Source organism: Argiope bruennichi, chromosome 1 (genome assembly GCF_947563725.1).
Source record: "Argiope bruennichi chromosome 1, qqArgBrue1.1, whole genome shotgun sequence".
In the NCBI taxonomy this organism is placed as follows: domain Eukaryota; kingdom Metazoa; phylum Arthropoda; class Arachnida; order Araneae; family Araneidae; genus Argiope; species Argiope bruennichi.
In genome coordinates this window covers 97,775,846-97,796,029 of record NC_079151.1, presented here as the reverse complement: position 1 = coordinate 97,796,029, position 20,184 = coordinate 97,775,846, and the positions used below count along the sequence as shown (strand labels likewise).

Here is a 20,184-nt window from a genome sequence, read left to right as displayed (position 1 = left end):
AATATTTTGTTTAAACACTTTTCGCTTCGGTTACGAAACAACGTAATAGGGATACCTTGTAGTCTAAAAAATGTTAAGAATATAAGGCAAAAAGCGTTTTAAAATGTAAAAGCATTGATAAGGAATAATTTTTTTTAATTATCTAAAAAAAAAATCTCTAGCTTTTAAAGAAAATCAATATTTACAGTAAATTACCACTGAATGTTTTAATAAAATTAAAGATTTTTTAAAAGATTTATTTTAATGTGGCTTTTGAAACAAATCTACATCATTATTTTTATGGTATTTGTTTAAAACAATAAGTAAAATTTGAAGCACTTTTAATACAAACAGTTTAGTAAATAAATTAATTGCATCAGATAATTAATTCATTATAATTATCATTCTTTATAATTAAAGAATGACAACAGATATTTGTCATTCTTTATATATTTAAATTAAATTGAAGTTGAAATCATAATATTAAAGAAAAATTTATCGGAAATATTCTAGATAAAAGTTAACCTTATTACAATTTTACAGTTTACACTAAATTAATACAACAACACAATTAACGTTATAATATTCCATAATAAGCATCTCATTCGCTTTAACAAAAACAGCTAAAATCTTCAACTAAAAAAAATTCAGAAAATTTCAGCAAACAAATTTTTTTAATGCAAAATGTGACAAAACTGGATGAACAGGAAAAGTGCATTTTAAACTATTATCAATATCTTTTTTACATGATGTTTAATTTCATACATTTATAATATTCCGTGTTTAAAAATGGAATTTTGAACAACATGGAATTAGAAATTGGAACAATGAACTTTAAAAGCTTGCAAGCTCCTCACATTTAAATTATTTCTGGATTTATTTGAACAAAATTATTTGACAGGAATACTTACAGAGAGGATATTTATTAACGTAAACTACGTAAATATTACAATTAACAATTAATTATAAATAAATCGTACATAGTATCAGAATTTATTTCTCCACATGTCATAAATTCTTTCCCGATTTTTTCAAATTGATCAAAATAATATTTCTTTCCGCGAAACTTCGGCTTAACATGAAATAAAATAAATAACTAAAGAGCTCTAATTGCAAAAGTTTAAAATTCAATGAATACTACACTCCTGCATCCAAATAAATTCAAATATTAAGCACCATTTTCAAAAAGAATCGATTGTTCCATCCATAAACAATAAAAACAGACAAAATGGCAAGCACTTAAAATAACTCTGTCTATAATTTGAATTGTAGTAACATTATATCATATGTTTAACAGTTCGTAAATGTCTTAATAAATTCATAAACATCAAGTTTTAATAAAGTTAATTATAAAAAAGCATATGATAGGCTAAAAATCATTTTACTTTAATAATGCAGTAATTTTTTTCCTCTTTTCTGCTTTGTATAATTGTCGAATTTTACAGGTAGCACAATATTTATTTATTTTTCTACACCAAGCTCCAGAAAATTATTTTCGGTAATCATTTACATTTGTGAACCATTAATAATTTCTCAAATAATTAGACCTAAATGGTACAGGTAGCACAATATTTATTTATTTATTTTTCTACAGTAAGCTCCAGAAAATTATTTTCGGCAATCATTTACATTTGAGAATTATTAATAATTTCTCAAATAATTAGACCTAAATGCAATGTTCAGAAAGTACTGGCAATATAATTTGATAATTTTTATGTTTAGAAATTTAAATAAAAGTACTATGGTAGGATTATACATTACAACGATTAATGGCATGGAATTTCACAAGTATAGGTGTGTTGAAAAATAAATGTCATAATGGAAATTGCAGCATAAAATCCCATTTTATGTCATATATTACTGTATACCTTTTCTTCGATCAATAAATTACCTTCAAAGTCATATATATGTAAACAAGGAATATATATAGAAAAAAAAAAGGTGCTTTAAATTAAAAACAAGGAAAATAATTGAAATCACTTTCAACTACCATTTCATATTATTACAATTATTTTTTAGATTCCCTAGAAAAAGGAAAAGAATTCTGTAATTTTGGAAAAAAGCTTAAAAAATGGGGAGGGGGAACAATTTATCTACTTAAAAAGTTTAACTGAAGGAAAAAAAAAAAAAAATGAAGTCATCTTGAAGTGGTAAGAATTTCTAATATATTTCTTTTTCTGATTCCCTTTCAGAAAACCTTGCACTCATGTGAAAGAAAAGGTAATTAATATGTTAAAAAATATATAAAAATAAACTATATATTTTTGGGGAAAAAACTGTAAATTTCCATACATTTTGATGAAGTTGCTTGACTTCAACGCAATTTTTCTGTTTTGTTTTCCTTCAAAGTAAAGAAAACATAAATCACTTTCTTCAGACAGGGGGAAAAAAAATGTATGTTCAAAAAACTTTTTAATTCCAATAAAAATTGTCTATTTCTATAAATTTTTATCTAATTTATATAATTTTTTTTGTTGTGTTTTTCTTTTAAAAAATAGATTTCGCATTCTTAAATGGAAAAATAAAATTAAAACGAAAAAAAAAGACACTCACATCGTGGAAATCGGCCATTTCGGTGGTCATGCCGGTGCCGTAGTACGTCCGCAGACCTTCGGGGGACGTGACGGTCGGTTCGACGGCCACGCACACGGACATGGACGCTGCAGCTAAGCCTAACGCCGTCGCCGCTAATTCCACTAGCGCGCGAAAGAATCGAATGGCAGAATAGAGAGGAAAAGAGAACTTCTCCGACAGAAATGCGAGGGGGGGGGGGGAGAGAACACTGAAGAAGTCCAAAGGGGAGGGTGGGAAGGTCGTTACATGGCGAGGGGGTGGTACGACGCGCGCCGCCAATCAAGTGTGCCGCAGGGCGATTCTCCAATGGCACGCGACGCAGTTAGGCACTGCCTTCGACGAATGTGTGTGTGTGCTGGATCATCCACGTGCAATACGCTGTTTCCCAGTTAGGTTTTTTTTCTTTTTCTGCGGTCTTTTTCTGCACGATTTTCTTCTCTGTTTCTTCTTTTCCTTCTCTCCTGTCTTTTTTTTTTTAAGTTGTTTGAAGCGAGTTAGTGAATGAAACCTTTGGTAGTATTGTAGCTATTCATCTCCTTTGGAAGCTGTTATTTTTTTTTAAATTTTGTTTCTGTATTTTGGTTTGATCGAATCTTTTCATTTTGTGTTACATATATTTTTTATTTATTTTTCTGTTATGATCATAAATCGTATCGAGAATCAAACTTTCGAATTCTTTATTAATTGTTTTTTCCCTTGATATTTGGGATTATTCTACTTTAAAGCTAAATAATCTCGAATAGCATCTGCATAGCATGAGAAAGTTTGTAAAGCATGAGAAAATCTTTATTTCGTCCTGATTTAGTCCTTTCATTTTGTTTAAGATTTTTTATTTTTCACTAAGGTTCAAAAATTGTATGCAGAGTTGTGATTATTATTATTAATAATATTTTGATAATTAACTAAAATTTTCATTCCTGCTATTAGAAATGAGCTAATTTAAAAATTAAATTCATGTTTTTCGTTGCAGAACCAAAGTACTTAATCGTTGAAAAATATATTTAAAAAATAGTGATAGATGATAATCTGAGAAATTTGAGGAGAGGGGGGGACGCCATCTAATATTTGGGAGCTTCTTGTCTTCAGACCGCCTAATTGGGGCAGTTCGTCTATGCCGTCTATGTCATTGCCGCTTTAAATAATTTTTGTAAATTAATAAATTCATAGTTTTTATCATGGTATTAATAAAAAGATTAATTCTTTTACTCTCACTCATTATTTGAAAGCCCAGATTGGTAATTATTTATAATATTGAGTGTAAGATCAAAAACACACTTGTACAATTTTTTTTTTTCTATTTTATTTATTCATTTCTGATTTTTTTCTTTCTGATAAAGAAGTTTTCTTTTTTCTTAAAAAACAAATAAAATTATATATATAGTATAGAATATGAAATAGCCTTTGCAAATTTTTGATTATATACCAAAAAGAATAATTCCAAGTCGGAAGTGTCATTCCTTGTCGTCTTTCTGGTAAGTGTCATTCCCTTGAATATTATTTTCTATATATCTATCTTTTAGTGTAGCTGAAGATTATTCACAAGTTTCTATTGTTTATCCTGTTGAAAAATTTTGTTCACAATTTTCTACTGTTTAATTCTTTTCAAATATTGCACTCATAAGTTTCTACTGTTCAGTTCTTTTCAAAAATTACATTCACAAGTTTCTACTATTTAATTCTTTTCAAAAATTAGATTCAGAAAAGTTTCTATTGTTTAGTCCTTTTAAAAATTTATATTTACAAATTTTTACTGTTTAATTCTTTTCAAAAACTGCATTCACAAATTTCTATTTATTAATTTCTAAAACTTTCTGAAAGCTTATCTCAAAATTATATATTTCCTATATTTTACTATATATCACGTTTCGTTCATTGAATTCACAGAAGACACTGACAATTGCTGCAAGTTATCTTGAAAAATGTACAGAATATTGGATGGAAATGTTCATATATAGGATATATATGTATTTTTTACACATATATAACAATCGATTCTATAGCTATTATATCAGTTGACATTATTTTTCTCTCAATGTGGCTAATATATTTGTTGTTTGCTGATATTTAGGATATTAATATCCTCACTTTGCTAATCATTCTGCCTTCTGATTACCTGATAAAAAATTTTGCTATTTTATCATATTGTAGCACTTTATGTATGATGTTTACACTTATGAAACGAGAAAGGCAAGCATAGGAAACTTGGTAACGTCCAAAGACGAAGAGGGATCAGATAACTTTAAAGAAGGAAGATAGCACTTAACTACTTCATCATCAAATCTTCTTTATAAGATAACGTTTGATTTCTTCTACTTCCTTAATTTAATGGTTGTAGAAAATTCCAACGACATCTATAACTATTAAGATATCTAAGGTAATTAATAGCATCAATATGCAGTTTCAATGTTATTGTAAATTTCCAATAACAAAAGTGCTCTATTATCATGAAAAGAAAGCTAAGAACGTTAACTACGGTTATTAGTAGGACGAATACAATAACCTATTCAGTTCTTGTGATTGAAGAAATCTGCGTTTGCTCTCTTTCCAGAAAAAATTGCCATCGTATTTTGTCACTTTTCATAGGTCACTTTTTTTTCAGGCAGGTAGTAAGTGAAGACATGTAATATATTATAGAATAAAATAAGATTTTTAATACTCTTTAAGAAAATGTGAGGAGGTTTCTCAAAAAGTTAATGGTTCTTATACAAATCATAGAAGTTTTCACAAACCTAATTGCTTGTGGAAAAGTAAAACCATCCTGCTATTTACTTAAAACTTAACAAATTTAAAAAATCTAACTCTGTCCTACTTCATTAGTTATTTTTGGGGGGAGGGGTGCTACATTTGACTTTCTCAATTTTCAGTAGAATTCTGGAAATTTTTGTTTTTTTATTATTATTGTTATTGTTTTGAAATTTTCCTTTTAATAGTCAAAAGGCGCTAGTTTTTGAAAATCTGAATTTTTAGCAACATTCTGGAAGCGAAATTTTTGGAATTTTTCAAATAGAAACAAAAAAATTATCTTTATATTAGTGATGAAGACTTTTCTTTATTGATTTGTTTTGCTTAATTCGAAATAAAATGTAGTATTTTATTTATTTATTTATTATAATTATTATTCAAAAAACTGTAAACTGTTTGCATTATCTGGGCTTACCTCATAATCTTCAAAAAGAGATGTAGGAAATTAAAATGAAGAATTAAAACTAGAAATAAAAATTATTTTAAAAGTTTAAAGAGGGCAGATAACATTTAAAACCCCGAGTTTTTCTTTTTATCCCAATATTATCACGATTATCATAATTTTAATTTGAAACAAAAGTGGATGTGTTATCCTCAGATACCTGACATGCGTTGCCAAAGAATCCACAACTAATGGAGGATTTGTAAAAAATGTAATTTAAAATTTGCATTTCAAATGGTTAGATTTTAAATTGTGTGAACAATGTATCGAAACACCACATATATATGTTTTAAGAAGAATCCACTACACGGTTAAGTTCTCCTAGAAGTTCCACGTAACTTACTTCCATATAATTCTAGTTCGTATTTTGAAAACCTAAGTCATAATTTTCATTCTGTAATATATTTTCAAAAAAAATGTGAGAGATTCATTTTATAATGTTGCGTACTGATATTATTTCGATCATGATATTTTATTTTTGATGTTGATTTCATGCTGATGAAATGGTATATATTGATATTTTAAAAATATTTACTGAATATGAATAGAATATTACATTAAAAAACTTTTAGTAGAAAAACAAAAATTTATAACTGGGTAAATAATAACGTTTTTGCTCCTACATTTCAATAAAATTCTATTAACTGTTGTTACTTTATCATATATGTAGAATACACCGAAAATGTACAGAAATCCGGAAGAAAATATTCTCTTCGAAATTTTTATGTTACTAATATTTTACTCAAATATTCTAGATGTAAAAACTTTATTATAATATCCATATTTTTTGACATAATGTCCGCATTTTTCTTTGCGCGAGCGCCCTTATTCAAAAATGCAAACAGCTAGTTGGATAATATTTCGCATGAAGTCCTTCCTTAAAATTTATAAATTATCATATTTAGAATTAGTTCATCAGGGAAAGAAGTATGTTCCTTGAAAACATACTCATTTCTTACAGTGCATTATTAATACATAAGAAGTGCGATATTAATAAATATTTTAATATGTTGTTGCCATCCAAAGCATACGAAAATGACACACCTAATTTAATATTCTTTTTTTTAATCTTCAACTTACATTTTTATTTTTTATTTTTCTGGAAATTCTGGTTGCAATAATTTAAAAATTTTTTTTAGAAAAATTGTGAAAAAAAATTACAATATCAAATCTGCATGTTGAATAAATAATTTTTATGGAATCATTTCGTTTGAATAGAGAGAGAGAGAGAGAAATAATATATGTCCATTATTTTGTCACAATAATTTAAAATTAGCAATTTAATCATATGAAATTTGATACAGAATCTTTATACCAAAATTGTAGTTGTCCAGCGAATTTTTTATGACCTTATTTATGAGAAGTGAGTTACAACCATAAATATATATTCCATTTTATTCTTATCTCAAATTTTCATGTTAAATCAATTCCTTTATTCAAAGCACAAATATATATAATTTTCTTTTCATGTCTAATTTTCATATTAAATACTATTCGTATTTTATGGTTTTTAATTAGTTCGTACTTTATGGTTATTAATTAATTCGTATTTTTTTTGGCTGGATTACTCAATAAAATAAAATTTTAAAATGAAGTAAAGGAATTTTCGAGCCAAATTTTAAACTAATTTTTCAGCCCTGTTGCGAATATAATTCCCCCTTCATTTTAGAAAACGTTTCATTTTCAAGAAATTTCAAATATTTTATTATTATTATTTTTTGGCAAAATTCTTAAACTATTCAACAAAACGAATTGCAATCTCAAAAATACAACTTTCACTGAAAAATTATCCTTAATTAAGAAATGAATGCGGGAAAATTCGATGAAGCACATGAATTGGAATTTAAAAATGGAGATTCCTAAATTATATTGCAGAACCCAAGTGACGTAACTTCTTCTAGAAATCTTTATCAGTCGATTTTTCTGGCAGTCATCCTTAATTGGTTTTCTTGAAATCTCCGGAGAATAATCAGTACGGGCACAGTTGCATTCGAAATTGTTCCTTTTCTTTCCAGACTGCCATGACGGTAGTAATGAAACATTTCTTGGAATTTACCCTACTGAGTACTTATCATCATAGCTGACCGATGTTCATTTTGTTTTTCAAACTTACAACGAAAGCTTATTATCAGACAAACGGATGATTTTATAATTTTTCTTGTAATTACTTTAATCACGAATATTTTACAATGGAATATTAAAAAATAAAATTCAAATTTCTATATGACGCATGGATGTAAAATGTTAACCTTTCCATGAATTTTTGAAATCTTTCTAAAAGAAAGCCGTTATTTTCCACAGATATTGCAACATAAAAAAAGGATTCGCAGTTTTTTTTAATGTGATAATATTTATAGGCGACTAAATTACCTATGAATTTCGATTTGCGTCATACATAAGACAAAAATTTCTCTAAACATTCTCCAAAGCAGATCGTTGAATTTTGTGTCGCCAAAATTGACATGTAGTTACTTATTAAATAGTAAGTGCTGAATAAAAATAAAGGAATTTTCAATTTTTTTTTTTATTATTTTTTAAATTTATTATTAATCGAAATTGTTATGTTTTTCTTCATTGCATATTATTACATGCTCCCACCTTTTTCACCACTTTAAAATTTAAGAAATTTTCTCTTATGCGATATCACTTTAATTTCCTGGCACTTTTTTTGTCCAGTTTTATTAAATTTTTAAAAAAGACTTTAAAAATACTTTATATTTTACAATGCTTTTCCCTATTCATATTATAGTGCTTATCAACGGTATTTGTCGCATTTTTTCGTTAACGTTTTGTTCACGTAATTATAATTGTAAATAAATTTTAAAAATAATAATATAAAGACAATCATATATAAATTATTGTCAAGGTATCATGATTCATAATAAAATATTCAAACTTGTTTTAATTTTTTTTAATTCAAGTTTTACACATTTTCTGACAAGAGCTTCATAAAAGAGAATTTACTAACAATCAATTATCTTGCTACTAATAAATAAAAAATAACCTTATCTTTACAAGAATTGAGTATTAAAAAAGCATTTATTTTAAACAATATTTTAAGTAACTTAATTCATAAGTAATTGATTTGTATGATATGTATAATACATAAATTTTTAAAAAAGACTTTTAAAAGACTTTATATTTTATAATGCGTTCCTTGGTGTATTTTCATGAAAAATATTTTTTAGGCTTTTTCTTCTACAAAAATACGCCAAAATATATTTTTGTTTAGTAATTTATTTGTAATGATTGCATTTATTCGCCTTTTAAATATAATAACTTTGTTATATATCTATACAGGTAATTAAAAGAAGTAAGTGAAGGATTTCTACTAGCAGAAAGAAAACATGCAGAAAATTATTATCATTGTTGGATTACTTTCACTTTACTTATTATTTATTTATTTTTATTGGTTTAATAAATAATAAATAATAAAAATTATCGGTAAACTTTTAATAAACTCTTTTTATTTTCCCTTCCAAACTTATGCCAAGTATAATTTTTGAATTTTCATTGAATTTGAGTATATTAATTATTTGGTTCCTTATATCTAAGAAATAATTTGTTTTCCTTCCTTTTTAGAAAGAATAACAGCTCATCTATGCGTTGCTAAGCGACAACATAATTGTACAAAACGTACAAGAGTAAATATATTTTAAACCCATGATAGTTTTATATAAACATCCTTTAATACTTCATTGTCTATCTTTTCAGGTCTTTCAAACAGTTTCGCAGACCGCAGTCCCTATTTGACAATCCAAGAACTGATATAAGGAACTTTAATTTTGGCAATTTATATCTGATTCTTGCTTTTCTATTAATATTTTACAATTATTTTATGACTTAACAGAATAGAAAAGAGGGTGTGAAGGAAACAAATCACCACTTGCTGCTTTTATTGGATTCTTAAATTTATTGGTTATATTCATGTATTTGTTATGTAAAAAAATTCATGTTGTGCAAAATTCAACGCATATGGAATCCATACTTCGAATGCATATACATTTCTCCATTGCTTATCGGAATATATCGAAATAAATATGTATAAAATGAAAACAAAAATCAATTCACAATTATCAATATCGATTGCATAAGAAATAATCATATATTTAATAGAAATTAAACTTATGTTGACTTTATCATATGCTTTTGTTACCTTTGCGCTCATCTTCTTAATTAGTGCGCTAACTAGTAAAATTAATTAAGTATATAAAATAGAATTTCTTTCAATTCAATGGCTTAAAATTTCGTTTGGAGAAAAAAAAAAACCATAAAATTTTATATTTATGGTTTATTTGATTTTTTTTAAATTACAGTACTCACAAACAAACGGGCGCTTAAATGAAAATTGCAGATTTATATTTATCTCATTTGTGTTTTTGAAAAGCCGCTCTCCATTGCATATAAACAGACAGACCGACAGATTGCTAATTCACTAGTTGATTCCGTAGATAATTTGATAAAAATTTATAATCATGGTGATGTAATATACTATAGTTCATCTATCCAACTCTTTTTCAAGATAATGTGGTTGCTTTTAAATTGATGAATTGACAGATAATCTTCCCGAACACAGTTTTCGCCCAAAAGATGATAAAACAATGGCAGTTTTGATTCAAGACTAATTACCAAATTCAGATAGTTCTCAGACAAACAAATTTGATTCGAAAAAATTTTCCGTTTTTATGGAAATACCAATCGCTGTATCTGCGACTTCACCTGCGTCTATTTGTTCTGTGTATATATAAAAAAGAGCAATACTAAATTGCACTGTTTTTAAATTCAACATATAAACAATTTACATCTTAACTCCCCCTCCCTCCCCAATAAATGACTATATCCGAAAAGTATCCGAAATGAAAAGTATCCAAAAAATAAACATTTTTAGTGTGAAAGTTTGACGTATGCATAAAGTTTGGCTTCGCATATTTAACCATGGGGGAAACATGCAGTTTCTAGATTCTCAATGGCGTTTTTAAGCAATTAAATTTTACTTTAATGAAAAATGTCAGGAAAAGATAACCTAAAGATTTTCTGGTAGATATTTAATCATTCTTTTTTTCTTAGTGTACTCACCGATTGGGATAACTCCTTAGCAAAAAAAGTAAGATGACTAGAAATCAAATTTAGTGTAGATATTTTTTTAATTATTAGGAATATTTGCAATAATTAGGAAAATTTGCAAATGATCCTCGTTAAAAACAGATTATTTTGGAAAGCGTGTTTAAAAGGCTATATTAATTAGTGGTTAAGATTAAAATTTGTTCTGGTTTTAAGTTTTTTGTTCTTCTTCAAATTTCTCCTATGAGGAAAATATTCAAACAATTCAAGGGATTACGGTCAATGCTTTTTGTGGTTACAGGAGGGGGTAATAAGGATCCTCAAATTTTTTTAATTTATTCAATCCGGGTAAATAAGTTGTTGTTATAATTTTTGATTAATCCTGTGGATTAATCCAAATAATGATATTCAGAACTTTATTACGGTCAAGTTAATCACAGAGAACTGAAACATTTTTGTATACAATTTTAGTATGCGAAGAACATTTCATTAAATATGGCTAAGAGGAAGAAGACTAAATAAAAATGTAGATTTTTTTTTGTACTTTTTCTTTTGCATATTCTGAAGTATTATCTCAAAAAACATAATACATATTTATTTTCATCATTCAGAGCACATTTCCAATTGGAAGTATGTTTTCTCTAACGGTTTGGAAATTAAATTTTATACAAAGATTAAAGCGGGTATTTTGAATATTATTGTATTATTGCAATTTAATTCATATATTTTCATTCGTCTTTGCTCTAATTTATTAAATCTAATAAACTTAGAGGCTCCTCTACTTTTTCCTACAAAGGTATGCAAAATTTCATTCAATTATTTTATGCAACATTTTATGGCTAGAAGTTTGAAAAGGCAACTTTCTATAAACGAAACAAGAAAAGAGATTTATCCTGTTAGAAATAGCTCACCATGATTTGAAAGCATCATTTTCAATAAAAACTGAATATATTTTAATTTTCTTTACACATACGCGAGCGCTTAAGCCCTCATATATTAACATGGATATAGTACCTGAAAGACCAAACTTCATTCGGCTTTTTTTTTTTTTTTTTTTTTTTTGTAAAATTGTATTTTTTCAGAGACGAATCACATACTAATTATATATGAATATTTTTCAATCACCTACGTATGAACTGGTTATTTAAATAAAAAAAAATATCATGAAAGCACTAAGTCTAACAAGTTATTCGAATTAACTAACACAATAATTGCATTGTTGCTATTGGATGTGAGCCGAACATATTCGTATTCGAATAATGTTATATAGCACCATCTGACAAAACTCTGAGGTACCAGCAGGTTATCATCCCATGCCAACAATGCAAGTGCCACAAAAATTTAAGAAATTTTGCTATATAAAATTGTCAGCATGAGGGCAGATAGAAAAAGACTCTAATAGTTAGTTATAAATTTTTTTCTTTTGTGTCTGTGTGTGTGCGTAAATTCCCGCTTCTTCAGGAAAGACACCTATATAGATAAATTTAAAAAACAAAACCTTATCTAAGCATAGAATTTGATCCAAATCATTAAAGCGTTTTCTACATACACGAATTAAATTTATATATTCAAGAATTGCTCGTTTAAAGTTATAAGATATATATATGTCTGGATTTTAATTCATTATAAGAAGCAATATTAATTTTCCAACATATTAAGAATATAATTTATAAGCAAAAGTAAAGCAGTAATACCCAACCAATGCAGTGTTAACATTGCAATTCATATCATTTATAATAGCGAAACTCCAATAAAAGGGGCTATATAACGGATAAATTAAATATTTGTGGAAATATATCCTATTAGTATATCATTTCTAAATAATAAGCTGAATGTCGTTAATCTAACTTTATTTGAATAATAAGCTTTAGACCCTCTCCTCCGCTGAAAAGTACTCAAAATTTGTGCAACATTTTATACTATATGCTTTCCCCAGAGGTTGCGTAAAATCCGACTTCTACAAAAGAAACAAAAACTTAAGAGCTCCTTCCCGTCAGAATTAGTTCACTATGATTTGGAAGCATAACTTACCATTTAAAAATAAAAATTGGATATAATTCAATTTTCCTCTTTTATATGCCTTGGCTTTTATTCACTGTCAAAAGCAATATTAATTTTCCAACCAATTCTGAATAGAATTTTATAAATAAAAGCAAAACAGTAACATCCGGACAATGCAGCGCTGCTGTTGCAATCCATTTCTTTTACATGCTTTTCAAATACAGCAGAGCTCCAATAAGGCGTGCAGCATTCCAGCCGCAGTGAAATATGAAGCGCGAAGATTGTCTTCTTCCACACTCACACGTGTCTCTGTCAGAAAATTCTCATTTATATCTGGCATCTCAAACATAATTCATGTCAAGAAAATGAGTCACCCAAAGAATCATTTGTCTGACGAATCATTGCCCCCGCAGTTGAATTCTCGCGCCTTTTTCATATATTTACCTGCCAGTGATTTATGAATAGCGGAAAATCGTTAATAATACCGAAAACATGGGAAGGCGTAATACAAAGTCGAATGCAAAAATGTGTTTAATTCTATACAATGGAGCTTACCCGTATATGGGAAAGGGTTAACCGAATACTGTCCAAAAACTAAGCATATGCAAATGATGCGCATGCATGGTACGCCTTCAAACAATCCTTTTGGAACTCTGGAACGCAATTATGGAAAAGATAGAAGATTTGTTTAGTTTTTGGACATTTTTGTAGCAAAAAAAAAATATAGAAATTCTAAAAATTTGGTCTTATTTCTAAAAGTATTTCAATCTAATTTCAGTCATTCCTATCTAATGTTTATTGTGCCTTTTTTATTTTAGTTTAAAATTTTATTATAAATAGTTTAGAAATTATTTTCTTTTATTTTTTTCTGACGTTTTATTTTTCCTGCTATTTGTTGTATATTTAATATTATCAAAGAGTTAAGTAAGTTGGTTGATTTTGGCATTTGTAATTCAAATTCATTTTTGTCAATAGGAAGTCGAAATTCTAAAAGTTTGGTTTTATTCCTGAAATGATTTCAGTCATCACTATCTAATGTTTACCGCATTTATTTTATTTTGCTTTAAATTTTGTTATATGCAATTTAGAAATTCTTTTCTTTTTTTCCCCTCACATCTGTCAAAAACTCACATCTGATGTATAATTTATATTATCAAAAACAGAATAAGTTGGTTATATTTAACATTCGTGATTCAAATTCATTTTGGTCAATAAGAAGCCGAAAAATCTAATAATTTGAATTTGTTTCCGAAATAACTTCATTTCAGTCGGCGTCCTGACATAGGGGTAAAGCGTCTTCCCCGTAATCTGGGCGTTCTGGGTTCGAGTCCTGGTTTGGGCATCGTTGTTCTATCTGTGAGATATGTGAATGTGTCCTCCTGTAAAAATGGGTTGTGCAAGCGAATGAGTGATGCGTGAGTAGCAAAGTCGAACTCTTGGCTCTAGTTGGCGTTACTATAAAAACAAAAGACGCTCCCCCACCGGCTTAAAACCGCTGTCTTCGTAACAGCGGGCTTGTCCATGGCAAGGGTCATAAGAAACAACAACTTCATTTCACGGTTTTCTGAATGATAAAGTTCCCTATCTAATGCTCATCGCATCAATTTTTTTATGGGGTAATGCTTTCAATCAACCAAACTATAAGAATTTTCACACTTTTTTTTTAAACGGTATTGGACATATGAATTATGTAGTTCATTTTAAAATTTTATTGCACACTAGTAACATTTGAGCTACTGCTTTTTTCTATCATATAATTTATTTATATAATATTATTATTGTTTTAATTATTATCATATTATTTATTAAAAATACTCCTCATTTATTATTTAACAAATTTGATAAATATTAAAAATAAATCTTTGCTGCCATTTAAATTCAAAAATTTTCTTCTTCACCTGTATTCATTTTTATACCCAGTTTCTATCTATTCAAATTTCTGATTAAATGGAATTTTTTGTTAAGAACCAGACGGTTTCGAATAAACTATAAATCCCTTTCTATAAATACTAAAAAATAGAATGCAGCTGATTACTTTACGAATTCATTCAAAAAAAAATTTAATGAGTTTAGTTAACTTCTAATTTATTTATTAAATAAATTATTTAATGAATAAATGAATATATATATATATATATATATATATATATATATATATATATATATATATATATATATATATATATATATATATATATATATATATATATATATATATATATATATATATATATATATATATATATATATATATATATATATATATATATATATATATATATATATAAATTATTTATTTATTTTTATTTTATTTTAAATAGGAGCTTCTGACTGCGCAGTTTCAGTTTCTTTTTGGAAGATCATCGATTCGAATCAAGATTTCATCCCTTCATCTGAAGTTCATACGTATTAACTAATAGCCGCCTTTAACAACCATCTAGTTCACTGGAATATTGATTATGCTTATTTTCAGCTAAATTTCATGTGCATAACTTTGCCATGATTGATCGTTGCTCCATGTTTTCCTAATATAAAATAAAAAATAAATCGCAATAAACATTTCAGTTATTGCCTTCCATGTATTCCAGTTATTCTGTACATGCAATCGTTTTAAGCAATCAAGTCGTTCACGTAATATTTATATGAAAAATATAATTCGTCTCTGTTAGCCAAAATCTCATTTTATTTGCTTTACATATTTTTGAATTCCTTTTTTTATTCCTGTGAAATATATGCTTTTGATTCTAATAATAAAAAGATACGGCACATTTTGCTTGCATTTTATACATGCCTCATAGAATATTAATCATATTGATCTTTTCTGATGAAAAATAAAAGAATAGCAAGTATACATTTTACGTATATCACATATATTATTTAGTGTTTTAAACTGCTTTGTTCATTCCTTCATTAGTTCCATTCATTCATATGCCTCCATTCAAGTTGCTTCCTTCATTAATGTTCGACATTGCACAATAACTTAAATTCCAATTAAATTAGCAATATATGTCTGTTCTCACCCTCTAAATCATATATCTGCTAAAGTTGATAGCTCTAGGTCTAATTTGCTCTATAGAGCACTTATAGACCTATACATTCTTATGCGTCTTTATTAAAAGATATTGATGATATGTATAGATGAGGAGCACTTCAGCAGCATGACATGTATCATTAATTTGCAAGCGCACAAATGTGTCAAATTCATTAAATACGGATAAATTCGCATTCCTTTCACAAAATGTTTTATGGGATAACAATATTGAAGTGAAATATGTTTCTTTTGTTATTATAATTGAAAATATCATGATAAACTTCAGCTATAGTTGATTAATCTCAGAAAAACTAGTATTCAATGTTTCCTAATGGAGATTATAAGGTTAGCTAACTAAAAGGAAAAGAAAATGGATAAATAAGTTTACGCAATCACTTCAATATAAAGACGCCGATTTCCTTATGCTTTATTTCTTTTTCATTGCGCCTTTTTTTTTTCTTCTGTTTTCTCTATTAGTGCTCACTATAGTCGAAGCGTTTATTTATTTTGGATTAATATTTCCTGTAAAAAATCATCTCAACGTCAACATATAAATGATTCTGCTGAGGCATATAAAAACACATACTTCCTTATAAAATAAGATTTGGTATTAACAATTTCTTAAGCATAATTTAATTTTGATTGTGTCTCTACAAATTGTTTAAAGATTAAAAATTATATATATATAATACATTAATGTTAATTAAGACTTAAATAAAAATTTAGATGTAGCCAGTTTGGAAACACTGATTCAAAAGTTGAGAATATGAGGATGTATCTCAAATTATAACAAACAGGAGTCAAAATGGCGACTGAGCCTTTAATTAAATTTCAGTTAGCGATTTCTTACAGAACAATACTCTTATTTTAGAATGTAACTTATGCAAAATAGCTTGTTAGCACATTGAAGTTCGTGAAGCTCATTGAAGTCTAGAGAGTGAATCAAGAAGCTAAAGTTGGTTATAATAGTTTACTCAGAAGATTAAAAAGGATTTATTTCAATTACGTATCAATAGCTTTTACAGTTTAATAAATTCGTCGTGAATTTCACTCATATATTAAAATTTCCAAAATTGCTAATTTTTGTACTTAATTGGTAGTAAAACAAGAATGTTATACATATTGAGCAAGACTGCAGGATAATCATAAAACTAATTTCATTATTTGGAAGTATCTACAATTAAAATTAATGAATAGAAAGAAAATAATTGTCAAAGGCATGGGAAAATAAATTCCGAAAAACAAAATGTACCATAACTTTCTGATTCAGAGAAAAGATGTAAGTGTTTTGAAAATTTGCGCATGCGTCAAGGAGTCCTAATGTTGATTAATAAAAGGTAATTTTCTATGAATTTCATATCGTATTTCAACAATTCTACATGTGCATTCTTTATCATTCGAACATTAAGAAAAGTTTCAATAAAGCTTTTTTTTATTGTTTTGATTGTTTATATTCCGATGATGCAAAAACCTTCTATTTCGTTGACTCTTATGACTGGATTTTATTACGAAATTCCTTTTTTTATGTTATTCAAAGTCTGTATATACAATTTGGTTTCATTGCGTTCTTTAGTTTTAGCTTATATGCGTGCAAATTTGGAAATTTATTTTATGATAATTTTGTAATTTTCAAAAAATAATTTTTTACAGTTTTATGATAACTATGTATATAATCATAAAAATAAAAAAAAAAAACAGTAAATAACAAATCCCAAATTTATATTTAGAAATTTACCGTATTTATTATTTCACAAACGGATTTATAAAATTTCTAAGTGTTTATATCATTGTAAAATTTATTATTATGCAAAAGAAAATAATAATGAAAATTAATTTAAACAAAGTGTTTTTAAAATTTTATTCAGCGTTATCACAATACGCTTTCATACATATAATAGTCATAAAAAAGACGGCAGTAGTTGTAGTTTCAAAGCCCAAAACAACCGAATGCAAATACCCCCACTTCTAATGCATAAACAACGCCACTGCGGGAATTGACAAAGGGTGGTGCACTACAGACAATTTCCCGTCTCTTTCTCTCTCTAGTTGTAGGGATCCACCCACTAAGCTTATTTTCTGCCAAACGGTTATTCGGAGATGAAACTTGCAAGCCAAAGCACTCTGTTAAGTAGATTCTGTGTATGCTGTAAATTTTAAAAAATCTTAAGTGAATAAAGTTATTAACCATGTCGTGCTGAGGTAAGTTGAATTGATTTTGATACTTGTAAGCAATTAAAAAAGAATAATCGTATTAAACTTATTAAAAACTGGGAAAGAATTGGGAAAAATAGGGAAGTTATTTCTGTTTTATACTAAAATTAATTCAAATATTCATATTTTAATTCTTTTATACAATAACAATAGAAATAAATTTTTAAAATGATCGGTTAATATAGTTTCTATTTTACCTAGTTGCTTCTTGATTTTTATAAAGATCAGGATTGGAAAATAAAATATTTTTGAAAATTTTGCTTATAATGTTGCACTTAATGTAATTATGAAAATTTTCATAATATTATTTATTTTCAGAACCTATTGAATGTATTTTATATTAAACATGCGTTCAACATGTTGAATAGTAGCATTTTTCCCATAAAAAATAAACAGAAACTAAGGAAATAAATGAAATATGAAATATGTTTTACAAAGATAATGCCTTTGAATTACAAGCATAATGTATATATTTCTAGTATTAGGAAATTTGTAACTTATTATTGAAAAATCCGTCAAAAAATATTTATAGCCAAATACTTTTTAACAGGAGTAATATCTATGTTGTACTATATATTGTATGTCATTAAGAATCTTTTTTGAACATTTACAAAAAAAAAATGCTACAGTTAACATAATATCTATATTTTATGTTATTAATGTCTTTAACTTTCATTTGACTGGATAATTTGATTGAAACTTGTTGAAGGGACCTGATTTTGATAATATAAATATTTATTGAACTACATTTAAAAAACAATATTGTTATGCCAGTCTAGTAGCTATTAAAAATTCTAATTTATTCAGTTAAACGAAGAATTATTCTACAACAGTAAGTTAAAACTTCCGAAACAGTAAATACAAAGCAGTTCTTGCTATCAATCTGAATGTTAAATATGTGATTTATGAATGCCTCGCAAAAGTTATGATTAAAAGCTATGGAACTGGAACAAATAATCTGAGGTGTTAGCACTATGAAGTTCATCAACGACATAAATCAAAACGATTGCATTAAACCATTGTGTTCCGTTTATCTGATTTTTAGTTTGTTAGCTTCTGTATTTTAAAGGCGTGGTCATCCCCAAACTAGTATGCTTACACCTTTATAATATTGCTAATTCTATTGACTGCAATTATCTCTCAACCATCTGGCAGGTTTTCTTAATATGCCAGTTGATACATAGTTTTATTGGAAAGGGACACTTTCTAAGAAATTAATAGTTGAAAAATCATAATATAGATTAAACTGCTTCAATAATATTGACCTATATGGACCAGTCTTAATGACCTTCGAAACCAATGAAATCAGAGCAGATCAGAAACATTATTTATTTGATTTCTTACTCAGATATATCATATACTTTCTCAATATTGACCCATTTTATTTTGCAATCTGGTTTAAAAAATACCAATAATTTTAAAAGCTCAACGAGTACGAAATCAACATCTTGTTATTCTGATTAGTATATTCATTCTGTTATTAATTTATTCTGATTAGTATATTCAATGTTATTAAGTTATTCTGATTAGTATATTCAATGTTATTAAGTTATTCTGATTAGTATATTCAAAGTTATTTAATTCTTCTGATTAATATATTCATTCATGACGCGAAGGGTAATAATCTCTGAAGCATCTGGCAGGCTTTCTTAATACGCCAGTTGATACATAATTTTATTGGAGTGTAATACTTTCTAAGAAATTAATATTTGAAGAATCACAAGATAGATTAAACTGTTTCAACAATATCGACCTATATGGAGCAGTTTGAGAGACCTTCGATGTCACTGAAACCAGAGAAGATCAGAAATATTATTTATTTGATTTCTTACTCAGACACATCATATATTTACCCAACATTGACCTATTTCCTTTTGCAATCTGATTTTAAAAATACAGATAAAGGATTTTTTTTAAAAAAAAGCCCATTAAGCAATCAAGTATTGCTAATTTTATTCTTTGAGTTAAACAAAATGAAAAAATATGACTGTTACTACTATGAGCATGATTCGGTAGTTGTCATGGCTTTAATTGCAGAAGCCGATGGTATAATAACTCGTCGGCATCACTTAAAGTCTGCATTCTAAAAAAATTTTAAAAAATATTGACAAATATCCAAAAGGCTATCAATTAAAATAAAAGT

The 20,184-nt window shown here is 27.2% G+C and overlaps 1 protein-coding gene and 1 long non-coding RNA gene across 3 annotated transcripts in view; one reads left to right on the top strand and one right to left on the bottom strand.

The window, feature by feature from the left end:
- Nucleotides 1-2,688, bottom strand: part of LOC129967313 (Krueppel-like factor 3) — a 53,521-nt gene extending 50,833 nt beyond the window's left edge. For both annotated transcript variants that reach the window (XM_056081879.1, XM_056081878.1), the window contains exon 1: nt 2,533-2,688. In XM_056081879.1, the coding sequence (XP_055937854.1) occupies nt 2,533-2,634 (102 nt within the window). In that variant the 5' untranslated portion in view covers nt 2,635-2,688. The remainder of the gene's footprint in view (nt 1-2,532) is intronic.
- Nucleotides 2,689-17,887: 15,199 nt separating this feature from the next.
- Nucleotides 17,888-20,184, top strand: part of LOC129968549 (uncharacterized) — a 66,015-nt gene continuing 63,718 nt past the window's right edge. Inside the window, exon 1 of the long non-coding RNA XR_008784432.1 lies at nt 17,888-18,029. This is a non-coding gene — a long non-coding RNA (uncharacterized LOC129968549). The remainder of the gene's footprint in view (nt 18,030-20,184) is intronic.